Source organism: Narcine bancroftii, chromosome 3 (genome assembly GCF_036971445.1).
Source record: "Narcine bancroftii isolate sNarBan1 chromosome 3, sNarBan1.hap1, whole genome shotgun sequence".
Classification (NCBI taxonomy): Eukaryota; Metazoa; Chordata; class Chondrichthyes; order Torpediniformes; family Narcinidae; genus Narcine; species Narcine bancroftii.
Genome location: NC_091471.1, coordinates 156,951,891 through 156,972,781, shown reverse-complemented (window position 1 = coordinate 156,972,781; position 20,891 = coordinate 156,951,891). Strand labels below are relative to the sequence as shown.

General features: G+C 40.6%; 1 protein-coding gene across 4 annotated transcripts in view; it reads right to left on the bottom strand.

Moving 5' to 3' along the window:
* LOC138757740 (protein phosphatase 3 catalytic subunit alpha) overlaps nucleotides 1-20,891 on the bottom strand; it is a 427,419-nt gene that overhangs the window by 143,805 nt on the left and 262,723 nt on the right. Inside the window, exon 1 of one of the 4 annotated variants that reach the window (XM_069925517.1) lies at nucleotides 8,806-8,922. The exons of the other annotated variants lie outside the window; for them this stretch is intronic. Coding sequence (XP_069781618.1) covers nucleotides 8,806-8,815 — 10 coding nt within the window. The 5' untranslated portion in view covers nucleotides 8,816-8,922. Of the gene's footprint in view, nucleotides 1-8,805; nucleotides 8,923-20,891 lie in introns of those variants that run through there. 4 annotated transcript variants of the gene reach the window in all.

Here is a 20,891-nt window from a genome sequence, read left to right as displayed (position 1 = left end):
AAAACTGCACGAAATGCACTTTGTTCTTTAACTGATTGGTTTTCCAGGCTGCTTGAGTCATCATATTGTTGGGTCTGGGTCACCGGGAACGGGCAAGAATGAAACGGAAAGTTAGCACTGTGGTCATCTCACTGTTTCAGCTTTTGAACCTTTCATCCTTTGTAAAAGGTTAAGCTGCGGCTCAAATACTGTGTATGTATTCTAATGACCTCATGACAACAAGGATGTGAGCGCATTTGGGAGGCCTGGAAAATTGTGACTGCAGGGAAAAATCAGAGTCTAGGATTCGATTTCTTTTTGGAACTGAGGATGATGGTAAACATTAAAAGGGCTTCGACAGAGTAAATAGGAAAGTCCCATTTCCAAGAGCAAAAGGATCAAAAACCAAGGTTAGGAATGTCTTATCACACTTCACAGCACCAGACCAAGCTGGAGTTTCAGACAGATGCCAAACAGCTGTGCCACAATAAACCAGTAAATCAATTGCAATACACCTCTTCCAGACAAACTCAATGCTTTGAAAGAGATAACAATTAAGAACCCTCGTGAGACCCCACAGGCCCCAGCAACTCTGTGCTCCCAGTTTCTGAGACTGAGGTGAACAGAACTTTCAAGTGAATCCAAGCATCCAAGTCAAATCAAGGCAATTTTACTGTCATGTAAGGGAGTGGTCATTGTCGGAGTGGGCAGAGTTATGATGGAAAAGCTCTGGCTTAGGGGCTTCGGTGAATAGGGGCTTCAGTGGTGATGCAGGAGTTGAAGTAAGAAAGGGCCACCCTATTCAAGGAACAAAAACGATTCAGCAGGTAGGTACAGGTAAGGGATCAGGTCTCTGGCACAGAATATGGTCCTGTGTGGCCAATAAGGGAAGGGAGGAGAAGAGGCGAGCTGCAGTGATAGGTAATTCCATAGTTAGGGGAACAGACAAAAGGTTCTGTGGAAGAAATCGAGTTCATAGCATTCTCAGAACAGAAGGTGAGCAGTCAGATGTCATGGTCCATGTAGGGTCCATGACGTGGGTAGGAAGGGTGAAGAGGTCCTGCAAGGAGTTAGGCACTAGGATGAAGAACAGGACCTCCATAGTTGTGATCTCAGGATTGCTACCCTTGCCATGTGCTCTTATAAATAGGAGGATAATGCAGTTTTTAATTTTCCACATATTGACTGAGATTCCCATACTGTAACAGGCCTGGATGCCTTGGAGTTTGTCAAATGTGTTCAGGAAAGTTTTCTAAATCAATATATAGAGGTACCAACTATAGAGAATGCAATACTGGATCTCTTTTTAGGGAATGAGACAGGACAGAAGTATGTGTAGGGGATCATTTTGGGCACAGTGATCCATTAGTTAATTAGTGATCCATTAAATAATACCATTAGTTTCAAGTTAATTATGGAGAAGGATGGGTCTGGCCCTTGAATTGAGATTCTAAATTGGAGAAAGTGCAATTTTTGAGGAAATGAGGAAGGATTTAGAATGCATGGATTGGGATAAGTTGTATTTGGATCTGCAAAGCAATTGGAGGACTTTCACAGATGAATTTTTCAGAGTACAGAGTTTGTATGTTCCTGTCAGGATTAAAAGTGAAGTTAGCAGGCACAGGAAACCTTGGTTTTTTGAGGGATATTGGGGTGCTGGCTCAGAAGAAAAGAGGTATATAGCAGGATAGCAGGTACAGGAAACAAAGAAAATTATGTTCTTGAGGAGTATAAAGAAGACAAGAAAATCATCAAGAAGAAATCAGGAAGGCTAAAAGAAGACATGAAGTTGCTTGTGGGAAGTAAGGAAAACAAGCAGTGTCATGGAAACTATACAGATTAAAGAGGAGAAAGTGCTTGCTGTCTTAAAGGAAATAAGGGTGGAAAATCCACAGGTTCTGACCAGATATTCCCTCAGGCCTTGATGGAGGCTATTATAGAAATTGCATGGGCTCTGGCAGAAATATTTAAAATGTCCTTAGCTACAAGTGTGATGCTGGAGGATTGGAGCATAGCTTACATTATTCCGTTGTTTAAATAAGGCTCGAAATTATAGGCCAGTGAGCCTGATGTCAGTAGTAGGTAAATTATTAGAAGATGTTCTAAGAGATCAGATATATGTACATGTATTTGGATAGCCAGGAACTGATTAGGAATAGTCAACATAGCTTTGTGAATGGTAGGTAGTGTTTAACCAATCTTTCTCGAGCTTACCAGGAAAGTTGACGAAGGAAAGGTTGTGGATGTTGTCTCTGTGGATTTTAGTAGGCCTTTGAAATTTGATGCCACAATTTATGATGAACTGATGGGAAGACTGGAGTTTTGACTGCTGCAGACTTACGAATTCTCCTTGCTTGCCTTGCTCCTGGTCCTTCAGATCCTGGCACTGGTCTCTCCAAGTGATTTTCACTGTTAGTTACAATCAAAATGAAGCACTTTGCTTCCCAAAAGACCCTCCTAGCACAGGTCAATACACCGAAAAGGCCCAGTCATTCACAAAGCATGTTTTGCTCTAAATTCCACTAAAATGTCTGGCCACAGAGCTTTCTTCAAAGGGCCGTGGTTCTCCCTTGCAAAATCTCAATGTTTTTGCAAATGTATCAAATCTGGAACAGACTTTTGACAAGCCTTCCCTCCATTCTTCCAATGTATCAAATGGTTGTTGGGCTGTGACTTATGTTGTGATGATACTTTCCTGAAATGTCAAATGTTAACTTTGACCATTCAGTTCCTCCTGTCTATACTATCCCTTACAGTGATAATCCCATTCTACTAAAACAGGAGCTTGTAATAGAATAGATACATAATTCCCTGAAAGTGAGATCACAGGTCGATAGGTTACAAAAAGAGCTTTGGGCATATTGGGGTTCATAAATCAAAGTAGTGAGATTAGCATTTGGGATGTTAAAGTTGTATAAAACATTGGTGAAGCCAAATTTGGAGTATTGTGTGCAATTTTGGTCACCTAACTACAGGAAAGATATCAATAAGATAAAAAGAGTTAGAGAAGATTTACTAGGATGTTGCTCGGACTTCAGGAACTGAGTTCTAAGGATAGATTAAACAGGTTAGGACTTTATTCCCTGGAACGTATAAGAATGAAGGGAGATTTAATAGACATATTTAAAATTATGAGGAGGATAGACAGTATAAATGTAGATAGCACATGGATGGGAGTGGCATGGAGAGCTATGGACAAGGTACAGTAGGATGGCAAAAAAAAAAATGGTTTGGCACAGACCACCATGGTTTGGCCTGTTTCTGTGCTGTAATGGTCTATGCTTCTATGTTTGTACAAGTACAACCCAATGAAACTGCATTCTCCAGTCCTTGTTGCAAAACATGTAGGCACATATACAAACAATACCTATGCAAGACAAGTATTTCATCTTGCCTATGAGGGTCTTGGATAGTTAGTGTGAGCAGTAACTTTGGTTGCTTAGCAGTCACACTGCCTGTGGGAAGAAGTTGTTCCTCAGCCTGGTGGTGCTAGCTCTGATGCTCCTGTATCTCTTCTCTGATGGAAGCAGCTGAAAGATGCTCGTGTGCAAGGTGGAAAGGGTCCTCAATGATTTTGTGCGCCCTCATCAGACAATTATCCCAGTAGATCACATTGATGGAGTGGCAAGAGAGAGACTCTTGCGATCTTCTTTGATTATGGACCTCTGGATTGACCTCTGATCCATTTCTCTGCAGCAACCGTACCACAGTGTGATCCAGTCAGCCCAGATGCTCTCGACAGAGCTCCTATAGAAGGATGACATAATGGTGGCCATTAACCTTGCCCACTTCAGTCTTCTCAGGAAGTGCAATTGCTGTTGTACCTTCCTGACAAGAGAGATATTGAGTGTCCACGATAGGTCACCAAATTAAGTGATCTTCAAGGAACTTGGTGCTCTCCAGTCTCTATTTTCAAAGTTGTTGATGTATAATGGAGGGTGGTCATTTCTGATCCTCCTGAGGTCCACAATCATCTTTGTCTTGTCCATGTTGCGACTCAGGTTGGTATTCTCGCACCATTTCACAATTTTTTCCACCTCAGTAAATGGGAGTATTAAGTTCAGTTTGTTCTTCTAAACTTAGTTTAGCCAATATTATCTGTGATAAATAATTATTTATTTCAGCTTTGTCTCCTAAAGACTCCAAAATATACAATTTCATGTAGAAATTTGTAAATGATTCATTTATTTCTTGAGGCTTATATGTAATTACATCAGTATCTCTTTTAATGTTCATCCACACTCTGAAGTAACTGACCATTAACCCTGTACTCAATCTTCTGATTTACCCTCCAAAATGCATCACCTCACACTTACCTGGATTGAAATCCATCTGCCACTTTTCTGCCCAACTCTGCATCCTATCTATATCATCTTGTAACCTTCGACAACCTTCAGATCCATCTGGAACTCCTCCAACCTTCGTGTTATTGCAAACTTACTGACCCATCCATTTGCCTCTTCATTCAGCTCATTTATAAAAATCACAAAGAGCAGGAATCCCAGAAGATCCTTGTGGCAATCCACTAGTTAACAACCTCCAGGCAGAATATTTCCCTTCCACTACTACTCTCTGCTTTCTTCCTGCAAGCCAATTTTTTATCCATACATCTAATTTTCCACTGATACTGTGACTCATGATTTTCTGGATTAGTCTCTTGTGGAGGGCCTTGTCAAAAGCCTTGCTAAAATCCATGTAGACAACATTTTCTGCCCTACTCTCATCAATTTATTTTGTTACCTCCTCAAAAAACTCAATTAGACTTATGAGGGATGCCTTCCTATCACAAAGCCATGCTGACTATCCTTGAGTAAACTGTACTTCTCCAAATGCTCATAGATCCTATCATTAAGAATCCTCTCCATTAGTTTACACCCCAATGATGCAAGACTCTATATTAATTCCAAGGATCCTCCCGGTTACCTTTTTTAAACAAGTGGGCTACATTTGCCATTCTCCAATCCTCTGGCACCTCCCCTGCAGCCAAAGAGGATCCTCTCACTTCCCACAGCAGTCTAAGATATATTGCGTCCAGCCCCGGATTGTCTTTTTTATTTTAAATGTTTTATTTAAGAATTTAAAAACCATATCCATGTATACATACTCAATAAAGCTACAAGAGAAAAAAATTTACACGTGATATATAAAAAAAACCCTCCTTCCCCACCTACTCCCAAAATATATCAAATAAATAAAAGGAATGAAAAAAAAGTTGGGAGAATGTGAAAAAGAAATACAAAATCTCAATACTAATAATAATGGAACTGGGGGTTACAAACAAACATGGGGTTTCAGAGAGTCCTTCAAATTTTCAAACCAACGTATTTGTAAGTATGGGCTCAATAGTTTTGAAAAAAATTTATATTTATTACACAAATTATTTTGTTATTTTCTCAAGTGGAATACAAGTACACAATTCAACATGCCATCTCTTCATCCCGAAATCTGTATCATATTTGGAAGTAATGGCTATGCACTTCCTAGAAACAGCTAACGCTAGTCATAAAAATTCAATTTGTACATAGTTAATCCTAATTTAGGTCTAACCACTTTAATTTTACCCAACAAAAATAACATCGGATCCTGTGGGAGTTTAACCCCTAATATTTTCTCAAAAAAATTTCCTACCTCTAACCAAAAAGGTTTTACTCTAGGACATTTCCAAGTAGAATGTAAAAACGAACTGACTTCCTGACCACATCTGAAACATAGATCTGATAATGTTGGGTTCAATTTTTTTAATTTTTGTGCATTTAAGAATAATTGATGGAAAAATTTATACTGAACCAATCTATACTTAACATTAATAATTTTTGTCATATTTTCTTTAAATAATTGCATCCAATCATTTTCATCTATTTAAATCAACCTCTCACTTAATTTTGATTAATGAACCCTAACCCCTAACTTAGGAGCTTTTTGTTGAAGTAATTTATACATCACCAAAATGAACTTATTCAAGCTACCATTACATATCAATAATTCTAATTCATTCTGTCTAGGTAATATTAAATGAGGACCTAACTTATCAACCAAGAAAGCCTTAACGTGATAACAGAAAAAAGTATTATTTGAGACATTAAATTTTTACTTCATTCATTAAAAAGTAATACATTTACCAGCTTCAAAACAGTCTTCTATTTTCTTTTTCCCCATTTGACTCATAAAAAATTGATTATCCATAGAAAAAGGAAGAAATCTATTTTGATATGAAGGCATTTTTCGAGAAATCAAACCTTTTCCACCCATTTCACAATCTATTTTATTCAATAATTCAATCAAAGGTTTCAAAACAGGCATATCTCTACTTCCAGTTAACAATTTTGAATTCCATTTGTAAATAAAGTCCTGCATACTGTTTTCTCTTATTTTACTCAATTCTATTTTAACCCAGGCTGGAGATTTATCTACATCAAACATCCCTTTAATAAATTTCAATTGAACTGCCTTATAATAATTCTTAAAATGGGGAAGTTGCAAACCTCCCAATTCAAATTTCTAGGTCAATTTTTCCCAAACACACTTTAGCCATCTTTCCTTTTCATAAAAACTTCCTAATACTTGAATGTAAATCCTTTAAAAAATTTTGAGGAATCCATAAGGGAATTGACTGAAAAAGATATTGAAACCTTGGAAAAATATTCATCTTTATACAATTCACTCTGCCTACTAGGGTTAGAGGCAAGTTATTCCACCCATTCAAATCTTCTTTAATTTTATTAAGTATTGGTAAATAATTCAATTTATCTACATTATTTAAATCATTATCAACCTTAATCCCCAAATATTTAATTCCAGTCTCTGATCACTTAAATTGAGTATAATCACCTTTAAACAAGGGCATAATTTCACTTTCATCCCAATTAATCTTACAACACGATATTTCACCATATTCTTCCAGTCTTATACATAATTGATGGAAAGAGTTTTTGGGATCTGTCATATAAACCAAGATATCAGCAGCAAATAAATTAATCTTATGTTCCTCTTTAATAACCTTTATTAATAACCTTTATGCCCTTAATCTTAGAATCTTGTCTTATTAACTCTGCTAAAGGTTCTAATGCTAAAACAAAGCTGGAGATAAAGGACATCTTTGTCTTTTTGATCTAGACAATGGAAAAGCAGAAGAAACGTGTCTATTAGTTACATCTTTAGCAGAGGGATATTATATAAAGTTTTAACCCAATTAATAAATGTAGATCCAAAACAAATTTTTCTAAAACCTTAAATAAATAGTTCCATTCTAATCTATCAAAGACTTTCTCAGCATGAAAGTTACCGCCACCCCGATAAGTCACCCTTCATTTGAGATAAATGTAATAAACTAATCAATCTAGCAGATTATCGGCAGATTAGCATTTTTTAATAGAACCAATTTGATCCATATGAACTAAAATTAGTAGATATCTAACTACTCTATTGCCAACATTTTAGCTATAATTTTATAATCAACATTTAATAATATTCAGTTTTTAACAAATCTTAGTTATAAAATGCATTTGAAAAAAATTCTAGTAAAGATTGATGTAAAGGTTAAAACTTTGTGTTTTGATTCTTAGTTAATTTTGTGTCTGTCTCTTTCAGTCTCTTTATATGAAGGAAGCATGAGCATGAGAAATTTTTATTTGAATTTATGTATTTCTTTAAACATATTGAATCTCTTTAAAGTTTGTGTATCTCTTTAAAAGCCTTTTATATCTTGTGTATCTATTATACAGTAAATCTCTGCACTCACATACTGATTCCCACCCAACTGCCAAACTAGTTTAAACTCTCCCCAACACCCCTAGCAAACCTGCCCACCAGGATATTAGTCCCCCTCCAGTTCAGGTGCAGCCTGTCCTTTTTGAAGTGGTTAGACCTTCCCCAGAAGAGATCCCAATGATCCACAAATGTGAACCCATGCTCCCTGCACCAACTCTTCCACCACTCATTCATCTGCCACAACTTCCTGTTCCTACCCTCTCTGGCGCGTGGCACAGGTAGCAATCCTGAGATTACCCCCCTGATGTCCTGCTTTTTAACTTCCTAACTCCCTATATTTCCTCTTCAGGACCTAATCCCTACTCCTATCTATGTCATTGGTCCCCACGTGGACCACGACATCCAGCTGCTCACCCTCCTCTTCCAGAATGCTATGAACTTGATCAGAGATGTCCCTGACCTTGGCACCTTGGAGGCAACATACCATCTGGGAGCCTCGATCTCATTCACAGAACCTCCAATCTACTTATCTAACAACTAGTCTCCAATCACTATAGCTCTCCTCTTCTCCCTGCTTCCCTTCTGAGCCAGGGGGCCAGCCTCTATGCCAGAGATGTAGCCTCCTCGACATGTCCCTGGTAAGTGCATAATTAATGAGAGGAACCCTGCACTGTCTGCTTACTCCCTTTACCTTTCCTAGAAGTCACCCAATTACCTGCAGCCATCACCTTTCGGTGTGACAACATCGCTATAAAGGCAATCTTGATCCTCTCAGCCATGTGGATGAGCCAAAGTATGTCCAACTCCAATTCTCTGGCTCAATCAGTCAGGAGCTTCAGCTAGATGCACTTCCCACAGGTATAGACCAGGGTCTCTGGAAGTTTCCCTGATTTCCCACATCCTGCAGGAGGAGCATGTCTTTTCTCTGAGTGACGTCCTGACTGCTCTGTCTAAAGATGAAGGATTAAAGTAAAAAACTTATCTATACCTCTGGTTAGCCCTATTTGCTAATGTCTTTTGAGCCAAAGCTTTGTTTCTCCTCAATTACTGTACTTGGACCTCAAGCATGAGCCCATCCAAAAAGGCTGCCCCTTCCCTCTATTGGCTGTTGTATCTTACCAACTGCCATTCAAAGCAGCTGCTCTGCCTCCCAGCTCCAGAAATATGCTATCGAATGACAGGACAAGCACGACGGATTAAATGGCCACATTTTCTTATGATGTCCTTCAGTTACACCTACAGAAGGAGAAAAGGAATAGGGGGACATGATAATGGTAAATGGAATGGTGCAAGGCAAATACTTGTGTTCAGAATATTTATTATCCATCTTTTGTATTGTTACAGATTGGGTTAATAAAACTATGATTTAAAAATTCTTAAAAAGGTATAGATTGTGGAGGTTTAGTTTAGGTTCACCACAAACAGACATTAACATTTCACAAAAGACATCTCATTTTAAATGCAAGAGGTATGCCTGAGATGGAGCCTACAAGTCTACAGTGAATTTGCAGAGACAATGGATCAGCATGTTATACAGGGCCTGGGCTCAAGAGTTGAAAATCTTGTGCTATTAAGACTGGTGCCGGAAGTTTAAATTGCTGGTTGAAAGTTGCTATTCTAAGAGGGGTCATGTGGTTTTGCAAACAGAGAGAAGGGAAAAAAAAACATGTTGGAGGCTTCAAGCTTTGAACTCCTGCTATAAGACCCCATTTGAAGATGGGCTTTGAATTCTGAATTCATCCTATTCTCAATTCCTGTAGTCAATTACAAGAGGAAGTGGCTGGAATAGGGGTAAAAGAACTCTGTGGTAACCTGGAAGAAGAGGTTATCTTTTGGAATACCCAAGAAGAGGCGAGTTTCTTCAGCAAGACACTGAAGTGGCTGCTTGAAGGAGATCAGTTTGTGTGTGTGTCCATTGATTATCTTTCGCTGAAACCAACAAAGACTTCCTTTAAGGTAACGATTTAAGTTAAAGCACCAGAGCCTGTTGAAGATCATAAATGTTAAATTCTGTGCACAGTATTGAAAATTGCCTGATACCAGTGAACTTGGAGAAATGAAAAGTGAATGATTGGGCAGTGAAACAAAGAACTTTCCTGAACACATACACATTACATACGCATGCGCTTAGAATTAGAAGGGGGTTAAGCTAAGTTAATAGCAATAAGTTAAAGATTGATCTTATTATTATGTTTGAAGAAAATTAAAAGCAACTTTGTTTAAGTGACCATGCCTTGGTGAACTTCTTTTGCTGTTGGTTCTTTGGAGTCCTCTGGGCTCGTAACAGTATTTATTTTCTATCTGTTCATTTAATGTGCTTTTTTTAAACAAAGTACCTGTACAGCTGGAGCAAGCAAAAAGTTGGCACGTCTGTACATTGTACAATGTATATGGCAAACTCATTATCATCATTCTCTTTACATTGTCTTCTCATCTCCACATCCTTCGTCTTGAGAATGGGTTTCAGCCCAACACATCTGCTATTCTTTTTCTCCTTCTTGACCCATTGAGTTCCTTCAGGGCAGCAAGTCTAACATCCCTAGTGGGAAAGTTACTGGAGGGGTTTCTGAGAGACAGGATCTATTTGTATTTGGCAATGCAAGGACTGTTTATGGATAAAGTCAGCATGACTTTGTGCATGGGAAATCATGTCTCATGGATTTGATTATTTTTAAAGAGATGACAAGGAGTATTGGCATAATTTACATCAGTGGTTTTCAAATTTTTTCCTTCAATTCACATACCACTTTAAGTAATTCCAATGCCATAGGTGCTCTGCGATCAGTACGGGATTACTTAAGGTAATATAGGAATAGAAAGAAAAAAATTGAAAACCACTGTTTTAATCGTACCTAATTGACTCATTATGTGCATGGTTTCATAACTCCAAAGGAAGTGGGCCAATGACAAATTTTCTCAAGCAAAATATTTCAGTAAAGCAAGGGTCTAGAGTAGTGGTTCTCAAACTTTTTTCCCCACTCGCATACCACCTTAAGTAATCCCTTACTAATCAGAGCACCCGTGGCATAGGGATTACTTAAAGTGGTATATGAGTGGAAAGGAAAAGTTTGAAAACCACTGATTTACATGGAAATTGAGTTTTTTGACAAGTTTCACATGGTAGACTGCTCTGGAAGGTGAGATGGCATGGATCTTTGGTGAGCTTGCCAAATGGACTCAAAATTAGCTTGCTGGTAGAAGTTGGAGAGAGGGAGTGGAGATTGTTACTCAGAATGAAGGCCTGTGGCTAGTGGTGTGCTGCAGGGATTGGTGTAGGTCCTGTTGTCTGTATTCTAATTTAACAATTTGGACGAGAGTGTAGATTATAGTATGTTTGTGAATGGCACTAAAATTGGTGATGTGGTGGACTGCGAAGGAGGATCCAGATCAACTGGGAATGTGGCAAAGCAATGGCAGATGGAATTTATCTCGGACAAGTGTAAAGTGATATATGTTTGAAACAAGGGCAAGACTTGCACATTGCAGCCTGGGGAGTGTTATAAAACAGAGGTCTAGGGGTACAAATAAGTTGAAAATGGCAACACAGATAGACAAGGAGTTAAAAGCAACATTTGGTATACTTACTTTCATTGATCAGGGCTCTGAGAACAAAAAAATGGGATGTTACAGCTGTACAAGACCTGGGTGAGACCACAGCTCAAGTTCAAACTTATTATCATCCAATTGTACAAGTACAACCTGCTGAAACAGCGTTCTCTGGTCCTCGGTGCAAAAACATGCTGACATACAGATGAAACATTTGAAGTACAATTCATCACTTCATTCAGCAGTCTCCTTGCTTGTGGGAAGAAACTGTTTCTCAGCCTGGTGGTTCTTGCTCTGATACTCCAGGTATTCATTCCCGACAATCCAATTCTCTACAGCAACCATACTACACTGTGATGCAGCCGGTCAGATCGCTCTCTATTTAGCTCCTGTTGACAATTGACAGAATAGTGACTGGTAGCCTTGCCCACCTCAGGAAGTGCAGTTACTGTGGCACCTTCCTGACTGTTGAAATGCTTTTGTGCGCACAGGATAGGTCACTTGTTAAAGTGAACTATGAGGAACTACTCGGTCCACTACCAAGTGATTTGAGTGTAGTGGAGGGAAATCTTCCCTGGTCTTCCTGAAGTCCACAGTCATCTACTTCTTGACCATGTTGAGATTTTGTTGTTATTCTCACATAATATCATGAGATTTTCCACCTTTTCTCTGAAGACGTCTCATTTTCTTTACTGATGAGGCCAACTACTGTCATGCCATCTCCAAACTTGATGACTTTGTTGGAACTGGATCTGGCATTGGTTCATGAGTTAGTAGTATGAACAAGGGTGGGCTGAGCATCCAGCTCTGAGGTGCACCAGTGCACAGCATGACAATGCTTGATGTTCTACTGCCGTCCTAGACACACTGCGGTCTTTCTGTTAGGAAGTCCAGAATTCAGTTACAGAGAGGACAGCTTCTCCACCAGCCTCTGGGGAATGATCATATTAAATGCCGAGCTAATGCCAGTGAGCAGCCTAGTATATGAGGCGTTGTTCTCCCAGGTGGTCATGATGGAGTGGAGGAATAATGCTATAGAATTATCAGTGGAACGGTTCTGACTGCATGTGAATTGAAATGTGTCCAGTGTCTCTGGGAGGTGAGCTTTGATGTGTTCATTCATGAGCATTTCATATGGTGGAAGTCAGTGCCACTAGGCAGTCGTCATTGAGGCCTGTTACTGTCGCTCTCTTTGGTACCAGGATGATGGTGACTGTCTTGAAACCTCTGACAATGGGCTGCTGCAATGCATGTTGAAGATGTCTTTAAGATGCTCTGTTAGTTGGTCTAAGTATTCCTTAGCACTCAACCAGGAATGTTGCCTGGTCCCGCTACTTTGTGCAGGCTCACCTTGGATAGTGTTCTCCTCATGTCAGCCACAGTTATGCAGGGGGACATGGAGCTTTCTTCAGCATCAACCTATTGTTCTCATTAAACCGTGCATAGGTGTTCAGACTGACCGGAAGGGAAGCATTTTTGACTTTGACTCGCAAGGTGTATTACAGTTTTGATCCCTTGCCACATGAATCCTATGTCACACAGCTGGCTATGGATCTTCTGATCACATCCACACTTTGCCTTCTGGATTTCATGGGAGATTTCAGCCGTGACTGATGTTAGCATCATCTTGTCTCCTGTCCCAAAGGCAGCATCACGCACTCAGAGATGTGCCTGGACCTCTGCATCTAACCATGGTTTCTGGTTAGCCCTGGTTGTGAAGCACTAGATCTCAGTAACATCCTCAATGTCCTTGCTGATGTACCAGTCACTGAGCTCATATATTCCTCAATGTTTAAAAGAATGTTGTGGGTGGCTACCTCCCTGAAAAAGCTCTAGTCTATGGTCACCAAACAGTCCTACAGCGCTGCTGTTGCCAATCACCATCCCTCCCCACCACCCCCATGTCCTGATCACCACAGGAAAACATGTGATAAAGCTAGAGAGGGCACAGGAAAGATTCATAAGGATGGAGATCTTGAAGAAGAGATTGGAACTGTTTTCCCAGGAGCCAATAAGGCTGAGAGGTGACCTTATGAAAGTTATTAAAATCATGAGGGCCATAGACAGTCTTTTCCCAAGGGTAGGTGAGTCTAATTCTACAGTGTATTAGGGTGAGAAAAGAAAGATTTAAAAGGGAGTGAGATGCATCTTTTTTCCATGCAGAGGGTGGTGGGTATGTGGACAGAGCTGCCAAATTAAGTGGTAGAGGTGGGTATAATTGCAGTTAAAAAGGCACTTGGACAGATCATGGATATGAAAGTTTGAGGTAATGCTGGCAAACGGGTCGTACACAGGAAGATACCCAGGTCACAATCAAGCTTTGGGCAGAAAAGTTGTTTCCATACTGAATGACACTATGACGGTATAATCTGCTACTTCTTTCTTTCTTTGGCTTGGCTTCGCGGACGAAGATTTATGGAGGGGGTAAAAGTCCACGTCAGCTGCAGGCTCGTTTGTGGCTGACAAGTCCGATGCGGGACAGGCAGACATGGTTGCAGCGGCTGCAGGGGAAAATTGGTTGGTTGGGGTTGGGTGTTGGGTTTTTCCTCCTTTGCCTTTTGTCAGTGAGGTGGGCTCTGCGGTCTTCTTCAAAGGAGGTTGCTGCCCGCCAAACTGTGAGGCGCCAAGATGCACGGTTTGAGGCGATATCAGCCCACTGGCGGTGGTCAATGTGGCAGGCACCAAGAGATTTCTTTAGGCAGTCCTTGTACCTTTTCTTTGGTGCACCTCTGTCACGGTGGCCAGTGGAGAGCTCGCCATATAACACGATCTTGGGAAGGCGATGGTCCTCCATTCTGGAGACGTGACCCATCCAGCGCAGCTGGATCTTCAGCAGCGTGGACTCGATGCTGTCGACCTCTGCCATCTCGAGTACTTCGACGTTAGGGATGAAAGCGCTCCAATGGATGTTGAGGATGGAGCGGAGACAATGCTGGTGGAAACGTTCTAGGAGCCGTAGGTGATGCCGGTAGAGGACCCATGATTCAGAGCCGAACAGGAGTGTGGGTATGACAACGGCTCTGTATACGCTTATCTTTGTGAGGTTTTTCAGTTGGTTGTTTTTCCAGACTCTTTTGTGTAGTCTTCCAAAGGCGCTATTTGCCTTGGTGAGTCTGTTGTCTATCTCATTGTCGATCCTTGCATCTGATGAAATGGTGCAGCCGAGATAGGTAAACTGGTTGACGGTATAATCTGCTACTTAAATCAAACACACATCCCTGCACCAGATTCTGTTTGCTTCTCCTCATAGCATCACCATCTCTTCCTTTCACCCTCATGATAATCCAGCTTCCCTTGCATGTATTACTGCCATTAGATTCAATCATTTACTGTGAAAGAGGGTTCCACATTTTCACAAACTTTTCATTGGCTCCACCTTACATTTATTGTCCTGTTCCAGTCTCAAGACACCTCTTGCCTGCTGTAACCATACATGGCTCAGTATCAATTTGTTTGTTCATACACTGCTTCTTTTTACCAGGTTAAAATGTATTAAAATGCAAGTAGTTACCAGAGCAGTTTGTAAAAGAAAGTAGCTCTGATAATGGCATGCCAACCCAGTCACATTTTTTTCTCCTCCATTGTTATATACACACAAGCTTAAAAATTTGAACCTCTAGATTAAAGAGGTCTGCTGACATCAGACTCTTGAATGAATCTCTCATCAGTAATGATACCACTGCATTGTTAAATTGCAATTTAAATCCTGCATTCTGCCTGAGTAACACCATAGCCTGCACTCTTTGACTTACTGTAACACTAGATCCTGCACATTTATTTTATTATTTAACTACCAGTGCACTCAAGTATGGGTTGACTAGACTGGACACCACACAAAACATAGTTTTCCACTGTATCTTGGTACACATGACAATAAACAATTCAATTAAAAAGATCTCTCTTGGGAGAGAGAGCCCTATCCCAGCCTGGTTTGTTCTGGAAACAAATCGAAACTTTCACTACAATTCTAATGTGGAAGGCAACCACATTCTTTAGAACTGCTTCAATTCAATGAAGCAAAACACTACCCATGAATAAAGCAGAAATTAATATTTTCATAAAACCTCATTAGCCAAGAGGCGAGCCTTTTCACATCGCCAGCGAGTGGTGACCCTATTTGGACCCAGTGAAATTCCTGGGAACCAGGACTTTTTGGGTCTTTCACACTGCAACCCAGATTCCCTCTAATTTGCCCTCTTTGACAATTGTTTTTGGGGGGGGGGGGGTTCCCGCCTCAGCAATGATGCATTGCGCACACCCAGGAATAAGAGTAGTGGCCCACCCCGCATCCCCGGCTGTCTGTCGCCAGCCCCCGCTGTACCTCACCTTTGGCACGTTGTGATGGTGGCACACTGCGGGACCAATGGCCAACTTTGTTACCTATAACCCCTCACGCAGCTGGAATCGCTCTGAATGGCAATTGAGCCACCGTCGCGACGTTCCAAAGTGGCCTGCTGTTGTCAGGATTTCTGTGGTACGATTCATTATTTTAATCACCTATGTGCGCAGCATACAAGTGCTGAAATAACAACTCTTCCCCTGCTTGGCCATTTGCCTTTTCACACCGCAAGGAGAGAGTGATCCAGGAAAATTACCCGGGTCCACAGCCCTACCTCTTAAGTCTGATTTTCACACCACGGGTTCACGGGAGGGTTCCTGGGAATCTCCATTTTACATGGAGGTGTGAAAAGGCCTAGTTGATTGCAATGAGAGTCCAGATGCCAAACACAACTAATGGACCAACATGTGCAGGAATAATTCAACCATTGCATTATCATTTAAGTGAAATAAAGTATCTTTGATTTGTTTTGAGCTTTTCTGGTTACTCTCATTAATTTCACTCTTTAGCTACTGTATACCTGAACACTTACTTGGTTTATAAGAAGCAATTTAGTTATCAATGTGCCTACTGCCTGGTTAAACACACAGACTCGTGCTACTGAGCTGAAAAGGAGAAAAGCTATATAGAATCAGAATCAGTTTATTGTCGTGAACATGTCGCGAAATTTGTTGTTTTGTGGCAGTATTACAATGCAAAATTACATTTCAAAAATAAATGGTGCAAGAAAATAGGAGAAAGTGAGGTAGTGCCTGTGTTCATTGTCCATTCAGAAACCTGAAGACAGAGGGGAAGAAGCTGTCCTTGTGCCGTTTGGTGTTCAACTTCAGGCTCCTGTACCTTTCACGTGATGGCAACAGTATGAAGAGGTCCTGTACCTTTTACGTGATGGCAACAGTATGAAGAGGTCCTGTACCTTTTACATGATGGCAACAGTATGAAGAGGTCCTTGAGGATAGTTGTTTTCTTAAGACACCACCTCTTGTAGATGTGTGAAGACTAGTGGTGAAGACTAGTCTCTACGATGTCACTAGCTGAGTTATCAACTCTCTGGAGATTTTTCTTGTCCTGTGTATTGGCTCCTGTTGAAATTTTCTAAATTCTTTGGTGACATACCAAATCTCCTCAAACTGCTCATTAAGCATAGCTGCTGGCAAGACTTCTTCATGACTGCATTGACATGGAGGCCCTGGACTGATCCTCAGAGGTGTTGACTTCAGGAATTTGATGAAGTCTGGTGCGTGTTCTCCTGATTTCCTCCCGAAGCCCACAATATGGTCATATATCCGGAAGACCCATCATCTCTGCTTGCTCAACCGAATGTACCTGAACACCATCTTGTCCTTCCTCGTACAGTTCCTTTCCACCTCCATTCAGGATACCACTCACATTCTCCAGTTCTTTGAAGAATTTCAATTTTCAAGCCTCAACCTCACCATGAATATGCAAGCCCCTTTACGCAACTCTTTCCATTTGCAAGGCCTCAAGGCACTCTGCTTCTTCCTTGAATGCAGTGCCATTCAGTCCCCTCTTCTAACACTCTCCACTGGTTGGCAGATTTGTCCTTCTTAACAGCCCCTTCTTTGACTCCCATTTTCTCCAGATCCAGGGTGTAGCTATGGGAACAAAGATGACCCCCTGCTACGCCTGCCTGTTTGGTGGGTATGTGGAGCAGACTCAGTTTCAAATCTATTATGTTTTCCCTCTGCTACATCAATGACTACATTGATGCTACCAGTGCAGAACTTGGCAATTTCATCAATTTCAATGCCAACTTCCACCATATCATTTAGTTTACCAGGACTGTTTCCGCCCCATCTCTTCGCCTCCTGGATCACTCCATCTCAGGAGACAAAAAGTCCACTAATATATTTTACAATCCTTCTGACTCCCACACTACATGGATACTCTTCTTCCTACCTTTTCTCTTGTAAGGACATGATGCCTTTCTCCCATTTCCTTGATCTCCACCACATCTTTTCCCTGGATGAAGCCCTCCTCTCTGGGATATCTGAAATGTCCTCTTTCTTCAATAAATTCTCATTATTGAAAAAAACATTTCCCTCAAGCAACAAAATCTGTTGGGTTTCAGAACTGCAGAATTTTTCATTTGAAGTCTGAGAATTCTAGGTGGGAACATTGGTTCACTCAGTAGCGTAGGAGACAAAGTTCCTTTGGCTTTACAGAGATCAGACTAAATTTCATACGAATGAGATTAAAGAAACAAAATCACCAACGTCTTGGTGAAATGGGTCAATTACAAGGTGCAGTTTAAAAGATGAGAGTCAAAGATTTAAGGAGGAATGGTGGAGTTCAAGAGACTGCAAATGCACAGTGATCATAGCAGGGGAATGGAAAGTAACTGGGATGAGGATGAGACTGACCATGGCAGAAGGGGTAAAGGAGATGGGAAGAATGTGACTGACCATGGCAGAGGGAATAATGTCAATGGGGAAGTTTGTGACTGACCATGGTGATGGGGGCAAAGGAGATGGGCCAGGATGTGATTAACCATGGCAGAGTGGGTAGCTGGGATGGGGCTAACTAAGGTGGAGGGAATAAAAGAGATGGGGCAGGACATGACTGACCATGGCGAAGGTGGTAACTGGGGTGGGGAAGTATGTGACTGACCATGGCAGAGGAGTAAAAGAAATGGGCAAGGATATGACTGACTAGGGAAGGATTTGACAGGGGAATTATTACACTGGAGTCAGTCACTTCAGAAAACAACTTTCAATTTGGTTCCAACAAATCCTATTCCCACTTAAAAAAAAGTACTGACTACATTGCAGTTCATCCATTCAATATCTAACCTTATAGCAGTATAAAACCTGATTCTTGACACTCAATACAGACAGTGAATTAGACTCAAGAATTAAGCAGGAGTTCAGTATTTGGCTGATTCAACAATGGGGATAATGTAGTACCCACATTCGATCTCTTCCTTTAGAAATTTCATCCGTGCATCTGCACGTCATTATTACTCACTCTCATTTGTTTTACACACATGGTCAGAAAAACATGGGAAATTATGAATCAGACCAAGTTTTTCCATCTCATCCTCAACTTCAAAATTTCAGAGTCAACAGGTTCAAGTAAAAGTAGGAATATCACGTCACCACAATGAAGAAGCCCACATTGAACAGAGGTAAAAATTCAGCAAGCTCCTCTCCTGGCTTACATTCCTCATATCATGCTTCACAAACTTAAAGTCTAAAACTCTATTCTTCTGGTTCCCAACAAACACCAAGACAATTCAACCATCAAACACACTTAGCAATCAACACTGGCTTCCACATTAACAATATTCCATTCTTGTTCCTGAAGCAGTGGCATTGTCCGAACCTACTCTACCTCTGCAATCTCACTTCCAAAACTCTTTGCCTTGTGTATCTCCACCACAGGCCTTCTAAGCTGTAAAACATTATCTTTCCCCTGCCTCTCCCTTAAGATGCTCCTCAAAATATTCCTGATCTTATTGTGTAAAGTTTTTGAAGTATTGGCTGGTTATAAAGTCCTACTGAGGTACTGAGACAACACAAACTTAAAAACAGGAATATCATTCAATATTAGAAAGCACTGTAACAAAGAGTGGAACCATGATTCAGACTACATACACATTCTGTTTTCCTATGTTTGCCAATATAACCAATTATTAAGCTTGACCCTCTCAAGTTAGTTAATCAAATCATATTAACTAGGAGCCAACTACCTGACAAGAGTGCCAAGCACATGCATCAAGTTTGCATTGGAAAATATGAAGCATCACAGCATGACATTTAATAATAAATATAATGTCGGAACTTTGGCAGAAAAGCTAGATGGCTTCTGGTTACTACATGCATCATACTGATTGTGAAAAAAACCAGTTAGGACTGCAAAACTGTGCTCAAATTAAAACTAAATTAAGGTGACAAAAATATGTTGAAGACTGATTGGTGCATACATTTTTTAAACATGAATAAATTGATGATTTCTGAAGGTAATGAGCCCAACCCATTTAATACTTTATTTAATTTTTATTAGGTTATTTTTCCAAAAAGAGAGCTTCTCCAAAACCTTCTTATTGTGAATAAACTTAATTCTGTTTTATTTGTAGCACAACACACCTCCTTTCTTTGAAAACTTTGCAACATTGAAATTCAGCCCCTTCACTCAATCACACCTTATGTAATCTCCATCACGGGGTAATGAAGACAGTTTTTCACCCAAACATTCCATGCTTCATGTTAGTGGAATCACTTCTCTCCTACGCTCCCTGGCATAAGAAAACATAAATCTTCTACAACATTCGAGTGGCTCCTTGCCAGATCAGGGACATCATTTCTGGTTGGCAATGATGTTGTTCATCTAGCCTCAGGGCTTACATTCTCATTCCTTTAAAGGGAAAAGGGGGAAGCAGAGGGCCATATGTGATGGAAGAAAAGGATCAGGGAAAACTGCTGAGGTGGGGGCAATTATGCATTGAGAAGAGGGGGAGGAAGTGGGAGAGGCAAGAAAAGGAAGGATGATGGTGACAGCAGATAAGATTTGCTGAATTGCTCATCCAAGCAGTATGGATTCAGATAGAGTGGCCTCCTTCCCTCCTGAATCCATTATGAACCTGCAATATCGTGAACCCACAAGTGACATGGAAGCTATACCTAGTTACTAAACAAATGGGACTTCCCAGACTTGTCAAAATGCATGTAAGGTGCAGTATGACATAAAAGACTATCCTGAACTTGCACATCATAGTGGAATTGAAACAATCTGCCAAGCCAGCCCTGGATTCACCAATTGTGTTTAAAACTTCAACACAAAACTTGAATTAACTTAGTTTCTGACATACCTCGCTCTGGCACATGAGGTGTCACACAACTGCCTCCTATCATTCCCAAATTTCCTGGTGACTGAAAAGCTGAAGGGTAACAAGTTGTCAAAATCACCAGCTTTGGAAAAAATAGTTCACTGTAGAGAAGGTCATGGAAGCGAGGGAGCTTAGGAAAAAGAACAATATCTTCTTGAAGCATACACATTACAAAAGAGGAGATGCTAGCAGTCTTACAAGTATTTGGACGCTGTGGGAAGCTAGGAAAAAGTATGTTAGGATCCAGGTAGGGATATCTATATCACTGTTAGTCACAGGTGAGGTACAGGAGGTTAGTTAATGCTGTACATGTAAGAAGGGCTGCAAGGACAAGCCAAGGAAATTTAGGCCACAGAGGCAAACATCAGTGGTGGGAAAGTTACTCGAGAGGATTTTGAAGGACAGGATCTGCATGCATTTAGAAAAGTAATGACTGATCAAGGATGGCTTTGTGCATGGTAAATCATGTCT